The following is a 16,995-nucleotide window of genomic DNA, read 5'->3' on the forward strand; positions in this document are numbered from 1 at the left end:
GCAACAATGAATGAATGGAATCCCAAAATCTCTGTAGATGTTCATTGAAATGAAAAATAAACAACCTAAATTTAAAAAAAAAAAAAAGAACCTGGATGAGATGGATTGGCTCAGTGACTGAGGTAATGGGGGTAGGTGTGTCAGAGACAATGAAATTGGCTTGATAGAGCAGAGTTCAGAGCTGTTGTACGTAGTATCACTAGGATTCAAAGGCAACTTAGCACATAACAACAAAAAGCTTCCCAAGATGCCTTTGAGCTGTGGTGCTGGAGAACAGTATTGAATGTACCATGGACTGCCAAGAAAACAAACAGATTCATCCTGGAGAGGGTTAAACCAAGCTACTCCTTGGAGGCAGGGATTCTGGGGCTTCATCTGATGTACTTTGGACATGTTTGTAAGGAGGGACAGGTCCTTGGAGAGGGACATCATGCTTGGGAGGGTGGAGGGACGGTATAGGAGGGGAAGACCCTCTATGAGGTGGATTGATTCAGTAACTGGGGTAATCAGGATGGGTGTGTCAGAGGTAGTGCGATTGGCACAGGACAGAGCAGGGTTTAGGGCTGTTGTACATAGGGTCGCTATGAGTCGCAAGTGACTTGACAGTACATAACAACAACAAAAACAATATGCTTGCCATTATAACATGCTGCATGGTGTTTGTAAATATTTAGGCTTCTGTTGTATCTTTTAAAAAAGGCATCTTGGCCACTTTCTTTTACAAGTCCTCATTTCTCTTCCTTGATGCTATCTTTCTGCCTTTACCATCCTCACACCCTGGAAGAGTTCCATTTCTCTTCATGCTTTTTATTCCCTTTTACTCTGGGGAGCAGAATTTTGTCATGGATACCCATAGACTGTAGTTGTTATGATCTCGGAGGGAGGGGGGCGGGGGGTGAACATCATCTAAATGCCTTCAGCCTGACTCAACTAGGCACCACTTTATTAAAGAGATATTCAGTTAACTGAGGATTCTCCTCCTATGTGCCTATTCTGAATTGAAAAATGAAGGGTTGCTTCTTTTTCATTCTCCAACACATTTACAGTTTTCATTGATGATATTAGCATCTGAATTTCTTAGATTGACCTTAAGGTACGTATTTGTCAGTGTTCTGAGGCCCTATTGCTAGGGCAGTAGCCCAGGTAGGAGGACACTCTCTGGCATGGCTTTGACTGCAGAAGATAGCAGTGCTAGGACCTTGGTAAATGGGACTTTTGACAAACTGGCTTCTGTGAGGACCTCTGTATCACTTACAAGGAGGAAGAAAAACCCAGTGACACTTAAAGATTTTTTAGTCTAGTTTGTGGGCATGGGGAATCACTCTTCAAAGAAAAAAGTCATTGCTGTGAAATCAGAACTAACTTATAGCTGACCCTCCAGTGAGTTTTCAGAGGCTATATGAATAGCACAGGAGGATATTGCCCATTTTCTCCTTTCAGTTAGCAGTTTGACTCCCTATGTATTGCACCACCAGAGCTCCCCTAGCGATCACTCTAGGATATGGGAAATTAATGGAAATGGGCAGAAGGGGCCCTATAGACCTATTTAGATATATGTTTATAGGACTATACTCCTAGGGTTCTGGTGACCTAGTGATAAGAAGTTGCGCTGCAATCCCAAAGGCACATAGTTAGAATCCACCAGCCGCTCCATGGGAGAACGATGAGCAGTCTCCTCCTGTTTTAATTACTGCCCCTGAAAACTTTCTGGAAGGTCAGCAATGGGTCACTACGTGACTCAGTGGCACATAGCAACAATTCTTAGAAGCAAGGAGGACCATGTCATCAGGAAATGTCTGTCATGAGAAAAGAGTATCATATTTTGTATTTAGAGAGTCCTCACAAAAGAGAAAACCTTAGTAAGATGGATTGTCATAAGAGCTGCAAGAATGGATTCAAATTTATCAGTGTTCATGAAACTGGCATGGGACTGGACAGTACTTCTTCTCTTATAGATAAGGTCACCATGCGTTGGCATTGATAGCAACTAACATAACAATCCTTAATTTAGAAAGGTTGCCTTCACCTGATGGTTACTCCCAAACCAGTCGAGATTAAAATCCTAGATTCTAGGCCCTTAGTTTTCACTTGGTTATTTTTGTTGTTGTTTGACTAATTTATTCCATCCTTTTTACTTTGAAGCCCAGTCTTGATTTGGTAGAAACATAGAAGGAAAGCTATCTTTTCATTCTATCACTTGCTTTGGTTTTTGTGGTATATTGGTCTCCTGGAGCTGTTTTCCCTTTCCCTTTTTGTTGATGATAAATAAGCACATTGTTATACCTTTAATTCCAGATATACCTCCCCCTCCTTCAATACCACTGGCTCCTGTTCATATGGTACTTCCTGGAATTTTCCAATGTCAATCAGTTCTTTTTGGTACAGTGATTCTGTGTATTCCCTTCATCATCTTTTGATGCTTTCTGGGTCATTTAATATATTGCCTAGCATCTTCCAATATTGCAACTTGAGGTTTAAATTTGATTTTTTATTTTCTCAGTTTGAGAAATGCAGAGTGAGTTTTCCGCTTTTTATTCTTCAATTTGAACTCTCTGCACATTCAATTATAATACTTTGCTTTATCCTCTTGAGCTGCCCTTTGAAATCTTCTGTTCACTCTTTTACTTTGGCATGTTTTCCCTTTGTTCTAGCTTCTCAACATTCTTAGTACAATTTTCAGACTCTCTTCTGACATCTATTTTGTTTTTTTCTTTTTCTGCCTTTGTAATGACCTTTGCTCTCTTCATGAATGATAACCTTAGTATTATCCCACAATTCATCTGGTCTTTAATTACTGGTTTTCAATGCCTCATATCTGTTCCTAAGATGATCTTGAAATTCAGATGGACTAGATTCAAAATCTTGGTCCTGTGGACTTATTCTCATTTTCGTCAGCCACAATTTGAACTTGCATATGAGTAATTGATGATCTGACTCACAGTCTGCCCTGGCCTAGTTTTGATTGCTGATATTGAGCTCCAACGATTTCTTCCAAAGATATAGTCATTCTGATTCCTATGCAGCCCATCAGGTGAGATCCTATGTAAAGTCATTGTTTGTGTCTTTTAAAAAATATATTTGCAATGAATAAATCATTGAAAATACCAAATTCAGTCATTCTATTTCCAGCCTCATTTCTATCTCCAAGTCCATATTTTTTCTTATTCTTTTCTTTATAATTTTTAAAAATTTATTATTAATTTCAATGAAAATTTACAGAGACTTTGGATTTCCATTCATTCATTGTTGCACTTTTCCCACCTCCCAACCCTCCCCCCTAGTATACTACCCTCTTGGAAAAGTAAAAGGAAAATTCTTTCATTGTTTTACAATCCCTCTCCCCAGGTCCACTCTACTGTGCAGCCTTCACTCTGGACTCCTGTCATGACAATAATACCTAATCACATATTCCTTTTAAACAGTTTTCTCCCTCTTCTGTTTCAATGCAGTATACGTTATTGAACCCATCTTTCTCAGTCTCTCCCGAACCCCAAGCTCAGTCCTGTTTTACAACAGTGGCACCATACAGTATTTGTCCTTTTGTGACTGAGATACTTCACTCAGCATAATGTCCTCCAGGGTCACCCATTTTGAATAATATTGCATGAGTTCCTTGTTTTTCAATGCAGCATAATACTCCATTGTGTGAATATACCACAGCTTCTCTATCCATTCATTTGCTGATGGGCATTTAGGTTGTCATATTTTTCAACTACTGTTACTTCTTCACTATTTCTAAATTTTGCATTCCAGTCACTAATTATCATTAATTCATCTTGATTGAATGTATGCTCAATTTGGACTAAAAGATTCGGTAAAAATTCTCAATTTCTTCCTCTTTAGTTCTAAATGTAGGAACATATATTTGGGTTTGTTTATTTGTTTGTGGGTATTTGTTTATTTGGTTTGGTTTTATATAATCTTTTTAAAATACTAATTTATTTACAAAATTTGAATACATTGATTTTGAGAACAGATTCTTCCAGTTTCCCTCATCCCCCAACTCATAAAACTGACAACCCCATAATTAACCCCCCTTTTCTGGAGCGTATATTTGAATAATAGTTGTGTTAACAAATCTTCCTTGTATGTATGTAATATTCTGTCATTCATAACATTGTATATAAGGATAGAGCTTGACATTGACTTTTTTTTAAACACTTGTTTACTTAGACTTCATATACATTGTTTTTCACAAAAATAATGAATCTTTCCCATTTTAACTATGAATGCAACATTATTCTTCTTCTGTTTTTAATTCCCAGTAGTCTATACCATATGATTGTCTGATTCAAAATGGCCAAAGGTGGCCCATCTCACCTCACTAATGCCTAGTGTGTCAGTATTGGTGCATGAGTTCCAGTTCATTACCTGTGATTTCTAGTTTACCAACATTCAAGCTACATACATTCTGTGTTGTCAATGCCATACATTGTAGGCACTGGCAAAAAATAAAACCCTAGGAATAATGGGATACCAATTGACTTATTTCAATTAACAGATGCAGCCTTGGATGCACTCACCAGTCTCTGCCAGGGAATTTGGGAGAACAGATTTCTGGCCAATGGATTGGAAGAGATCCATATTTGTTCCCATTCCTAAGAAAGGTGATCCAACTTAATGTGGAAACTATCAAACAATATCACATACAAAAAATATTACTGAACAACATTAAAAACAGCAAGAACAGTATACAGATAGAGAACTTCCAGAAGTTCAAGCAGGATTTAGAAGATGTGGCACCAAGGATATCATTGCAGATGACAGATGGATCCTGACTGAAAGTAAAGAATACAAAAAGACTGCCTGTTGTGCTTTATTGACTGTCCAAAGGCATTTGACTGTGTAGATCATGACAAATTATGGCTAACATTGAGAAGAATGAGAATCCCAGAACACTTAATTGTGCTCATGTAAAACCTATACCTAGACCAAGAGCAGGGAAACACTACATGGTTTAAAATTAAGAAGGAAGTGTGTCCACATTGTAGTCTCTCTCCATATCTATTCAATCTGTATACTGAGCAATTTATTTGAGAAGCTGGACTACATGAAGAATAATGTCGCATCAGGATGGGAGGAAGACTCGTCAGTAACCTGCATTATGCAAATACCACATCCTTGTGTGCTGAAACTGAAGAGGACTTGAGATACTGCAAAAGGTCAAGGAATATAACCTTCAATACAGATTGTGTATCAATGTCGAGAAAACAAAATTTCTTACCATTGGACCTATAGGCAACATCATGATAAATGGAGAAAAGATTGGAGTTGTCATCAACTTTCATCTTACTTAGATCCACAGTCAACACCTTTGGTACCAGTAGTCAGAGAATCAGATGTATTGCACTGGGAAAGTCTGCAGTCAGGGACCTCTTGAGGAGCATTAATGTCAGTTTGAGAACTAAGGTGTGCCTAGTTCAGTCACTTTTCAGTCACTTGGTATTTATTTGAAAACTGGACAGTGAATAAGGATAACAAAAGAATTGATGCCTTTAAAACATGCTGTTGGAGAAGAGTCCTGTATATCCCATGGACTGCCAAAAGAACTAACAAATGTCTTGGAGAAAGTGCAGCCAGAATGCTCCTTGAGGCAAGGATGATGACACTTCATCTTACATACTTTGGGCATATTGCTAGGAGAGGCTGTTCCTTTGAGAGGGACATCATGCTTGGGAAGGTGACGGGCTGGTCAAAGTGAGAAAGACCCTCAACTAGATGGATTGACACAGTGACTGCAATGGGATGCTAGTGTGTCAGAAATTGTGAGGATGGCACAGGATAGGACAGGGCTCAGATCTGTTGTTCATGGGATTGCTATGAGTTGTACTCAACTTGATGGCACTTAACAACAAAAATAATGTCAGCTTGAGGACTAAGGTGTGCTTGATTCTGGACAATGAATAAGGATGACTGAAGAATTTGCCTTTGAACTGTGGTGTTGAGAAAGAATTTCTTGGAGGCAAAAATGATGACGCTTCATCTCACATACTTTGGTCATGTTGCAAGGAGAGATTGTTCCTTGAGAGAGGGACATATACTTGGGAAGGTGGAGGGGTGGCAAAAGAGTGGAAGGCATAGTAACTGTGGCAATGGGCTTGAGTATGTCAGATTGTATGAGTGGCACAGGATAGAACAATGTTCACATCAGTTGTTCATAGGGTTGCTATGAGTCATATTCAAACCAGATGACACCTAACAACAGCTTCCAGGAAAAATAGAGATAGTCTTACAACCTGATGAAAGAAGTATCAACATCACTTGTGGATGGCTATGTTGTGATAGAAATCTTTGGAAAATACAGTGTACCATAGTGTTCTCTTTCCAATAGTCTTTCCAATCCCCTGTTAGGTGTCTGTGAACTGGATAGTGAGTAAGGATGAAAGGAGAAGAACTGATGCCATTGAATTGTGGTATTGGAGAAGAGTATTGAATGCCCATGGATTGCAAAAGAACAAACAGGTGTGTCTTGGGAAAGTGCAACCAGAGTGCTTCTTAGAGGCAAAGATGGCAAAACTTTATCTTATGTACTTTGGACGTATTTTTAGAGGCTATTCCTTGGAAAACGATATCATACTTGGAAAGGTGGAGGTTCATCAAAAGAAAAAACCATCAATAAGATGTATTGATATAGTGACTGCAGAAATAGACTCAGGTGTGTAGGGGATGATAAGTATAGCACAGGATAGGTAGGAGAGGGTTCAGATCTGTTGATAGAGTTGCTGTGAGTTTTACTCTGACTTGGCGGCACTTAATAACAAAAACATAGTCTGTTACCTGGTCACAATTTAAATACTTTTCAATGCAAAATACACAAATATAGTTAATCCTTACCCTAAGGTCCTAGACCTTATTCTGTTAATGGCATCACCCTATTAACTTATCCTGTGCATCTTATTATCCTGTTAATGGCATCAGCCCAAAAAAGTATTTTATCATCTAAATGAAGCAATAAATAGATGAGACAGTCTAGATACAGTTTCACTGGATGCAGCACCTTGAGTGCTATTCCTATTAAAGACTTGTGAACTAAAGATGATACTTTCCACTCACATATCCACACTACATTGGTGGGATAAGGTTTAGAATTACTGCTGTAAGACATTCCTGTTCAAATGAGGCACTGGACCATTCAAATTCTTTTATTCAGCAAGGTTACATGTTGCCAAGTCTTCAATTAGTTTTTAGTCCTATTGCATGGGAATAGTTCATCTTGTCTCTTAGCTCCACCCTTTGGGGTTTTTATTTTGCTTTCTGATTCTTCATTCCTTTTCCATAAAAAGCAACTCATTCTTGTATTTTCTTGATTTGCTTCATGCCTGTAATATTTCAGGGATTCAGAGTTTTCTCTTTGTACTGACTCTGTTTCTTTTGTTTTAAGGTGAGACACTTCCTATAAATACTTGTTGGTTTCTTATAAATCAATTTATAATCCATTGCAATAGACGAAAACTGTATTTCCAGATCACTTCAAAATAAGCCCCTTTCTGCTTTGGGTTCTCTGTGAGATTGCCATGGGATAATAGCTCTTTATATTTTTAGATACATTCTACAAGGAGAATATGCAGGGCCCATTCTTAATATTCTTAGACTTTTTGTATTATATCCATCTGTAGGTATCTGTCTTTTAGGTATCATTAAAGACTTAAAGCACTTACTGATGAAACTAAAAGACTGTAGCCTTCTGTATGAATTATACTTCAGCATAAAGAAAGCAAGAAGTCACACAATATCATGATAAACGGAGGTTAAAGTTTGCAGTTGTAAAGGGTTTCATTTTACTTAAATCTTTAGTCATCCAACACTTAAAGAAAGCCCAACTCCACAAGGAAGCAGCAGTCAAGAAGTCAAAAGATGTACTGCATTGGACAGCTCTCCTACAAAGAACCTTTTAAAATTATTGAAGAGCAAAGTTGTCACTTTAAAGACTAGTGCATCTGACTCAAGTCATGATATTTTCGTTTGCTTCATAAGCATGTGAATGTTCTACAGTGAATAAGGAAAAACCTTTTAATTCTTTTTCTGTTTCCTTTCTTCCTTATTCATTTGTTTTATAAATTTGTTTCTGTGTGAATATTTATGCTCTTTTATTTCTTTCATATTTTCTTTGAATTTTCTAGTCTTTTTTTCTCCTATTACCTTCTTCCCTCTTTTGAAAATGTTGGTTTGGGCCAGTTGTGTGCTGCAGTGTTGACATCAAAGCCTGTGCTGAGCTGCAGAGCTGACAGACTGTGGCATAACAAGTGCCCAGTTTCATACATCTGCTTTCCTAGGGGCAAACTCTCAGATTTTAGAACAAAATGATGAGTGCAGAGTTGTGGATATCTGTTGGCAATTTCCTACTTATTTTCTCTTTTTAGAATTATTTATAGCATTCTAAAACTTTTACATACCTACATTATCTAGGTTATACAGCAAATGTTTGAAGATACTCAGAAAATGTATTTTCCCCCTGCTTTATAAATATAAAACCTGAGGCTAAGAGATTTAGGTGACTTTCCATGTGCACACCCAGGAATGCTGGAACCAAGACTAGAAAAGATACCATAACATTTCACGGTTAATCTTACCTACAATTTTTTATTTATGGTAGATATTTTCTTTATGTTAGATGAGGGCTTCACAAAGAAGGAAAGAAGCAAACAAATCTAAGGGCATTGCTATTGCAGACATAGATAAAACCTTAAATCATAATAATTTATTTTTATTATTTAGTTGTTCAACCTAAATATATTCCAACTTAATTCTAAGTGCAATACAAAGTACAAGAGTACAAAATTATAAAAAAAATTTCACCACCTTTAAGATAGTCCACTCATAATCTTGTAAAGGAGACAGATGAAAAAGCAATATAGTACAGAAAAGGACTATAATAGACATTTTTCCAGGTATAGTGGAGACATAAAATATAAAGCTGTCTTCACCTGTGTGGAAAATGTAGGGTTTAGAAAATTTTCATACAGAGGGTTATAATTAAGCAACACTACAGAAATATGCAAATATTCATTAAATAGACCTGGCAGGATTCCAGGCAAAGGATACAGAATATATGAAGATAGAGATGAATAAAAAAGTAAGGAGCTTGATGTTGTCAAGAATGGGATGCAGGATTGATATAGAAAGACAATATAATTGTAGATATTATTATTAATTTTATAAAACAAAATTTGTGTAAGTGATTGAATAAAAATCAATATACTTTGTAAGACTTAAGTCACAATTTTTTTAATAAAAAGAAAATGTGAGATAATAAAAGGGAAATAGGTAGAAATTTTATTTTGTAATACCTTTCCAATTTTGCCTATGAATTTATACTCTGTTCTTAAAAGTGCAGAATTTCAAGCAACATCATATTTCAATTTTACCTGTAAGTAAAAAATGAGGTTAACTGGAACTAGGTTAAGACTATAGGTAGAAAAAATATTAAGAGACTTTTAATAATACTATCTGAGCTCCGCTGGCATAGTCCATAAGGAGTTAATGCTACTAACCCAAGGGCTGAGCATCTCTGAAGGTTTGAATCCACAAGCTATTCTGAGGGAGAATGATGGGCAATCTCCTCTGAGCAATTTACAGCTTTACAAACCCCTGGAGGGTCAGCTGTGAGTCTGTACCAACTCAATGGCAGTTGAGAGTTGAATTTAATAGTACTTGAAAAGGATAATATCTGAACCAGGGAAGTAGAATTGATAGAATATGGCCATCAAATTCTATTTGATGATGAATGCAGTATCATTCCTCTTTGATTTGTCACTCCTGCAGTAGTTCTTGTTAGGTGCCATCCAGTTGACTGTGAGTCGTAGTAACCCTGTGAACAACAGATCTGAACCTTGCCCTGTCCTGTGTTATCCTCATGATCTCTGTCATGTTCAGGCCCATTGTAATGTGTCAGTTCATCTCCTTGAGGATCATTCTCCCTTTTACTAACATTTTACCTGGTGGCTTTTTTCAAGTATTGGTACCTCCTGACAATATGCCCAAAGTATGGGAGCACAGGTTTCACCATCCATGCCTCTAACAAGCACCTTGGTTGCACTTCCTCGAGGACAGATTTGTTTGTATTTCTGGTAGACCAGATAGTGAGTATAGTATAGTATAGTATAGTATAGTATAGTATAGTATAGTATAGTATAGTATAGTATAGTATGGCAGATCCTAGCACAGAATAGGTATTTTTAATATAACCCAGGCACTCATTGGAAACTGATGCTTTTCCATATCCATGGTTTTCTGAACTAAGTAAGAGACTGTGGTTTCTGTTGACTCTGGGTAGGTTGGACGCTTCCAGCAAGTAACTGGCACATTGCTGCTTTCTTACCTTTAGGAAGGTTGAGGCTGATTCCATTCTTTCCCTAGCTGAGCAGAGTCTCTAGTCATGGGCTTGGTTGGGCACTGAATTTCTCTCATCTGTGCCCAAACGCACGTGGAATAGCTCTTATTTGACTTTCCCTTTTAAAAACAACTTAAGCATATTGAGGTTTCCTGTTGATTAGGGGCAGCCAAAGGCTGTGACCCAACTGGGAATTGCCAGCCAAGCCCTGACTCACCCAAACTCTAGTTTTCTGTGTGTGAGCAAGCAGTGACAGCAACCTGGCTCAGGGGCAGCTGGCTGCCTTCCTGTGAATGGCATGGGACTCTGGATCCTGCATGGCTGGACAAACCGGCTTTGAGGACCATAGCATTTAGGTCAGGTAGGATATTCTAGCATGTCATGTTGGCAAAAGTATTTTGTTTTTAAACTAAAACTGGAAAGAATTCTGAATTGACAGTGATTGTTCTAGTATGCAACTAGAAAAGTGTGCTGAAAGGAAGTATATTCATGGTCTCTTTATTAAGCCTTTTGTTCATTTATTGATGATTCACTGAGCACCATGTACTGAGTATGTGTTCCTTGACATGAAGAAATTGTGGTTTAGAGAGGCCAAGAGGTCCGATGTCTGCATATGAGACAAGGGTATGTCCAGTGCTATAAGAATTGCTGCTGAGTTCTTCTGAGATTCTCACCACTGTGCCCATTGGCAGCATCATGATAGATGGTGAAGAGGATGATATTGTTGACAGCTTCAGTTTGCTTGGCTCCCCAATCAACACTATAGGTACCAGCAACCAGAAAATCAAAAGACAACTTGCATTGGAAAAGTCTGCTGTCAGGGAACTTGCCAGAGTACTAAAGAGCAACGATTTCAGTCTGGAGACTAAGGTGTGCCTGATCTATGCCATGGTCTTCAGAGTTGCTTGCTGTGCATCAGAAGGCTAAACAATGACTAGGGATGATAGAAGGAAAATTGATACCTTTGAGCTGTGGTACTGAAGAAGAGTATTGAATATAACCATAGATTGCTAGGAGAACAAACAGGTTCTTCCTGGAGAGGGTAAATCCAGGCTGTACCTTGGAGGCAAGGATTTTGAAGCTTTATCTGACATACTTGGGGCATGTTGCAAAGAGGAACCAGTCCTTGGAGAGGGACGTCATGCTTGGGAGGGTGGAGGAACAGTGCAACAGAGGAAGATGAGCTAGATTAACTCATTGACTAGAGTATTGGGGGTAGATGTGTCAGAAACAATAAGGTTGGCTCAGGATAGAGCAGAGCAGATTAGAGCTGTTGTACATAGGGTTGCTATGAGTTGCAAGTAACTTGATGGCACATAACAACAACAACAAGTTCTGGAATCCATGGTGGTTAACCAAGTTGGCAGAGGCTGCTGCTTCCTTTTTAGAATGACATGTTTCTGTTGTTGTTAGTTGCCACTTGATTGATACCTACTTGAGGCAACATTATGTACAACAGACTGAAACACTTGCTGGTTCTGTATTATCCTCATTATCACCGATACGTTCATATCACAACTCTTACGCCATTCCATCTCACCAAGGGTTTTTGGTGGTACTCTGCTTCAGCAAACACAATGTACTTTAGTTGTTGATCTTACCTGATGATGTGTCCAAAGCAAGTGAATCAGTGTTCTTCTGTGATCCATAGGTTTTCATTGACTAATTTTTGGAAGCCTGTCACTAGACCATCTTTATTTCTTAGCCCAGAAGTTCTTCTAAAACCTGTCCACCATTAGTAACCCTAATAGTGTTTGAAATGCTGATGGTACATGGCTTCTGATGTGTTATACTGTGGTGGAATATGTTGCTATGATTCTGGATAATAGTGGAGAAGCAATATAGATAGTATGTTGTTGCGTACCATTGAGTTGGAAACAACCTAGAGCTGACCCTCTGGTGGGTTTTCAGAGACTTAAATCTCACAGGAGTAGATTGCCCACCTTCCTCCCACAGAAGAGCTAGCAAATTCAGACCGCATACCTTTGGGATTGCAGTGCTGATTCTTATCACTAGGCCACCAGAGCAACCTAATATAGTGCAGGCTTATGTCATCACTTACCAGCTGAGGGACCTTGAATGAAATTCTTTGTTTCATTTTTCACTTATAAAATGGACATAAGAATAAGTGACAGTAACATCATAGAATTATTTTGAGGATTAAATATTTGTAAAAATTTTAGTTAGTAATCTCTCCATTATTTTCTAAGAGATATGTTAGGATGCAGATTCCTGGTGATGCGGTGGTTTAAGTGCTGCCTACCAACTGAAAGGTTGACAGTTCAAACACACAGGCTATTCCATGAGAGAAAAGATTACAATATAGGAAACTCTATGGAACAGTTCTACTCTGTCTTATTAATAAATCCATGCACCCCAATTGCTTCCAACTCATAGTGACCCTCCATTTGGGTTTCTGAGGCTGTAAATCAAGACAGAAGAGTCTGCCCATCTTTGAGCCCCTAGTGGATTCAAATCACTGAAGATATACAGCCTTTTTGTTAATAGAACACTGTGCTAGAGTACACCAGGAGAGCTCCTTACTTTACCCTATGTTGTAGTTGTTATGTCACATCTAGTTAGAACCGACCCATATCAGGCCCTTTGGTGGGTTTCAGAGGCAGTTAATAACATGGGAGAAAATTGGCCATCCTTCTCCCATGGAGCAGCTGGTGGGATTCAAATCATGTGCCTTTGAGATTGCAGTGCAGCTTCTTGCCACTAGGCTTTAGGGTTGCTATCAGAAAAAATTAGCTTGATGGCACACAATAGATGGTGCTGGAGCTGCTAAATAGCTGACATTTGTTTAAATATAATACTCCTTAGTCATTGCCACTGCTGGAGAGGAGTTCCTAAGGAAATGGCTTCCACTCTTCCTTAATCTTTTCTTTGGGAGGGTAAGGAGGCCTTTTCTGAGGTGCCCTCTTGATTCTTTTGAAGTCCTTAGTAATCTGAATTTTGGTCAGGACCCAAGCTGAAGAAGCAATGTCTTGTATCTTATAAAAACAGTCTCAAGGGAGAGATGGGCTGATTAAGGAGAAAGATCAAAAGGTTCGGGTATATATTTGGGTGCACTTCAGGAAGTTTGTTGCTTCGTAGGCTGCCTTGTACTCATGAGAGCTGATCATTTTATCAACTGTATATTCGGGGATGTCACGTTTGTAACTTGAGCTCCACCATAATGGGAATTTTATGCTACAGAAATCAACAGATGGAATAAACCTGTGCTTTTATCCCTAGAGAGCTGCTTGTTAATCATTTAGCAACACATTGTTTCTTAATTGTTAGATGCAGATTCTCAGAATGCTTCTACTTATTACTGCTAATATTTAATTGGATAGAAAAGCCTGTTGACTTTGGCTTGTGTGGCTAAGGTGCTAGTTCTTTCCTTGAAAATGGCCTTAAAAGTTGCATTACTTGAGTATTTTTTCTTTCTTTTTTTTTTTAGCTTTAGAGTCCTACAGAAAATAGGTACTGAGCTTTCTAACAATAAGATATAATAATACCCTGATTCTGAAATGGCCTTTTCACCACCATTTTCTTTCTCTTTTTTTCTCTCCTAGGTCTCAGTCAGTCTCTCCACCTCCAGTTCTCTCCCCTCCGAGGAGTCCTATTTACCCTCTCAGTGATAGTGAAACCTCGGCCTGCAGATACCCCAGTCGCTCCAGTTCTCGGCTGTTTGTAAAAGACTGGCATTCTCGTGATCTTTCACCCAAACATCCTCAAGATCCCTCCCCAGACACTTCACCACACAACTGTCCTATCAACACCACCAGTTACCTGGAGGAGAGATCTTCTGTGTGCAAAAGAGAGGACCAGAAGGAGAATATCCAAGAGGCAGCCCAGGATGTAGAAGGGGTGGCAGCCTGCCTCCCCCTCACCTTGAACACTTCATCCTTGGGGTCAGCAGCTGGCCCACGGAGCCTCTTGCAGAACCGCACTGGCACCCGAGCCCATAGCCTGGGTATCCGGGAGAAGATTTCAGCATGGGAAGGCCGCCGAGAGGCTTCGCCCAGGATGAACATATATGGAGAGAAGCGGGAGGGTTCTGGGGGTGAATGGACAGCCAGTGAGAGCTGCCCTAGTGTGGGTTGTCCCAGTGTGGTGCCATCCCCCAGCAGCTCAGAGAAGACCTTTGATTTCAAGGGCCACCAGAGGATGAGCAGGACCTTCTCTGAGTGTTCCTACCCTGAGACCGAGGAGGAGGGAGAGGCACTCCCTGTCCGGGACTCTTTCTGCCGGCCAGAGAAACGACCAGGCCGGAGTGAGCCCAGTGCCTTCCTCAGGGTGCATGGCAGCAAGAAGGAGAGCTCAGCAGTGCTGAGCCGGATCCAAAAGATTGAACAGGTCCTGAAGGAGCAGCCAGGCCGGGGACTCCCTCAGCTCCCCAGCAGCTGCTACAGTGTAGACAGAGGGAGAAGAAAGACTGGAACCTTGGGCACCTTAGAGGAACTGACAGGGACTGGCAGCCGGGCGACAGAAGTTGCTGGAATAGTGGGGGAGGCAGGGCCACCCCCAGCAAAGGAAGGCAGTGGCTCCATTAAGCCAGGGACCCCTAGAAATAGCCCTAACTCCCAGCTGCTGCCATCAAAGAATTCCTCTGATCCCGCTGTGAACCCTGTCCCCAAACCCAAGCGCACCTTTGAATATGAGGCTGACAAGAACCCCAAAAGTAAGCCAAGCAATGGTCTACCTCCTTCGCTCACACCTGCTGCTCCACCCCCCTTGCCCTCAACCCCAGCCCCACCAGTCACCAGGAGACCCAAGAAAGACATACGTGGTCACCGCAAGTCCCAGAGCAGGTAACAGTGTGCTTCTTGAGAGTCTTACAACTGAGCACCAATGGCTTTCTTTTAAATGAAGGATGCAAATGCAGATTTTAACTGGGGGTGCAAGTGGATAGTCCTTCTGAGCTATGAAGAATCAAATACTTGTTAGATATTGTGGTAGAATGAGATTGTTGTTCTGCTATTACAGGATGCTTGAACAGAAGTGGTAGAAGGAAAGTACTTTTACATTTGTTGTGGACGGAAGATGTTTCCTGGGTTGGGCTGTGTCCTGAACCCTGTTGGAGCTTCCTTGGTCCTTTGTAGAAAAGGCAAGGCTGCCCTGCTGCTTGAGTACACAGACTCTTGGTGACTAGTGAGATCTTAACTTCAACTTAACCTGAACTATCAACATTAAAAATTAATTCTTAAGACTGAATCATTCATTATCTGAATAATGCATGCTATCACACAGTAGTGTCAACAGATTTGACTTAAGATTTCCTCTCGGGTGAATTTCCTCTCTTGGTTATATAGAAACCCTGAACCTATATGAAGAGAATTATTTAGCATGACAATTTTATACATGAACGTATTTGTCTACAATGTGCATATATACATATCATATATGATAGTTACTTTATGAATAATTTAGACAAATTGTGTGTCAAGTGTGATTCTTACATTAAATCTAGTTTATATATTATATTTAAGAACTATATTGCTATTCAATAAGTTGTATCTTCATACATATATATTAAACAAATATTTAAGTATACACATGTATATGTGTGTGTCTACATACACACACACACACAGAGCATATTCTGGTATTCAACCAAATAAAGATAAACTTGTTTAAAAAGTATAGTTAAGATAGTAAAGTGTTGGTTAGACATAATTTAATTGATTCTATTTATCTCTGACAATCAGTGTTATAAAACAAAATGCCTATGAATGATTAAAAACCAGTATCATTTGTAGACCTTTTCTCAAATAAAATATATAAATAAAAATGTAAAAATATGATATTTAAAAAAATATATAGTGAAGAAACTACCAGTCCCCAGATTAAGAACAAATGCCTTTCCTAACTGTCTTTAAGTGTAACTTGTTTGCATATAGGAAGAATTAAGTATGGTTCATACGTAATGTCTGTTAGTCAGATATTTGTCTTAGTATATAGAATATTGTACCTTTCTATGCATAAAAGATTAAAGAAACATAGATATACTAAAACATCTTTTACAAAATAATACTGTAATAGTAATACTTTCATACATGTCAGAAAGTAATGCCCATTAGTTATTACATACCATTGTGTGTACCTTGAATTTTTAATATAACAGGCTTTAAAATGGTTAGTACATAACTATGTGCTATATGTAAATAGGACATTTAGAACCTGGGGACTGCCAGTATGTTAGTCTCAGCTCAGATATGTGTGTGCGTTTATAAAGGAGCTCATATGTTCTTTGGTTGTTTAAATCCACCAACTGCTCCTGGAAAGAACGGTGAACAGTCTCTTCTTATTAAGATTTGCAACTTTGGAAACCCAATGAAAGGTTACTCTAAGTCAGAAGTTATGCAAAGGCAGTGCATTTATTTATACATACATATACATATGTATACATGGGCACCCATGGTGGACAATGTTGGCTGGAGCTTCCCGACTAAATCAAGCCTGGAAGCAGGAGCGGCATCCACTTCCAAAATGGCTTGCCTCTGGAAACTCTATGTACGAACAGTGCTCAGACTGTTCGTTCATAGGGTCGCTATAAGTCATCTACGACTCGACGGCATTAAACAACAACAACAACAACATACATATGGTTTATATGTACGCATACACATATAAAGACATAAAATGTATGATGTGTGAGACAATATATTGGTCCT

General features: G+C 39.1%; 1 protein-coding gene across 2 annotated transcripts in view; it reads left to right on the forward strand.

Moving 5' to 3' along the window:
- ST5 (suppression of tumorigenicity 5) overlaps positions 1–16,995 on the forward strand; it is a 162,139-nt gene that overhangs the window by 102,947 nt on the left and 42,197 nt on the right. The window contains exon 3 of one of the 2 annotated variants that reach the window (XM_006885433.1): positions 13,894–15,132. The exons of the other annotated variant lie outside the window; for it this stretch is intronic. Within the exon in view, the coding sequence (XP_006885495.1) occupies positions 13,894–15,132 (1,239 nt within the window). The remainder of the gene's footprint in view (positions 1–13,893; positions 15,133–16,995) is intronic. 2 annotated transcript variants of the gene reach the window in all.

This window comes from Elephantulus edwardii, unplaced genomic scaffold (genome assembly GCF_000299155.1).
Source record: "Elephantulus edwardii isolate Elephantulus edwardi_28Jun2011 unplaced genomic scaffold, EleEdw1.0 scaffold00044, whole genome shotgun sequence".
In the NCBI taxonomy this organism is placed as follows: domain Eukaryota; kingdom Metazoa; phylum Chordata; class Mammalia; order Macroscelidea; family Macroscelididae; genus Elephantulus; species Elephantulus edwardii.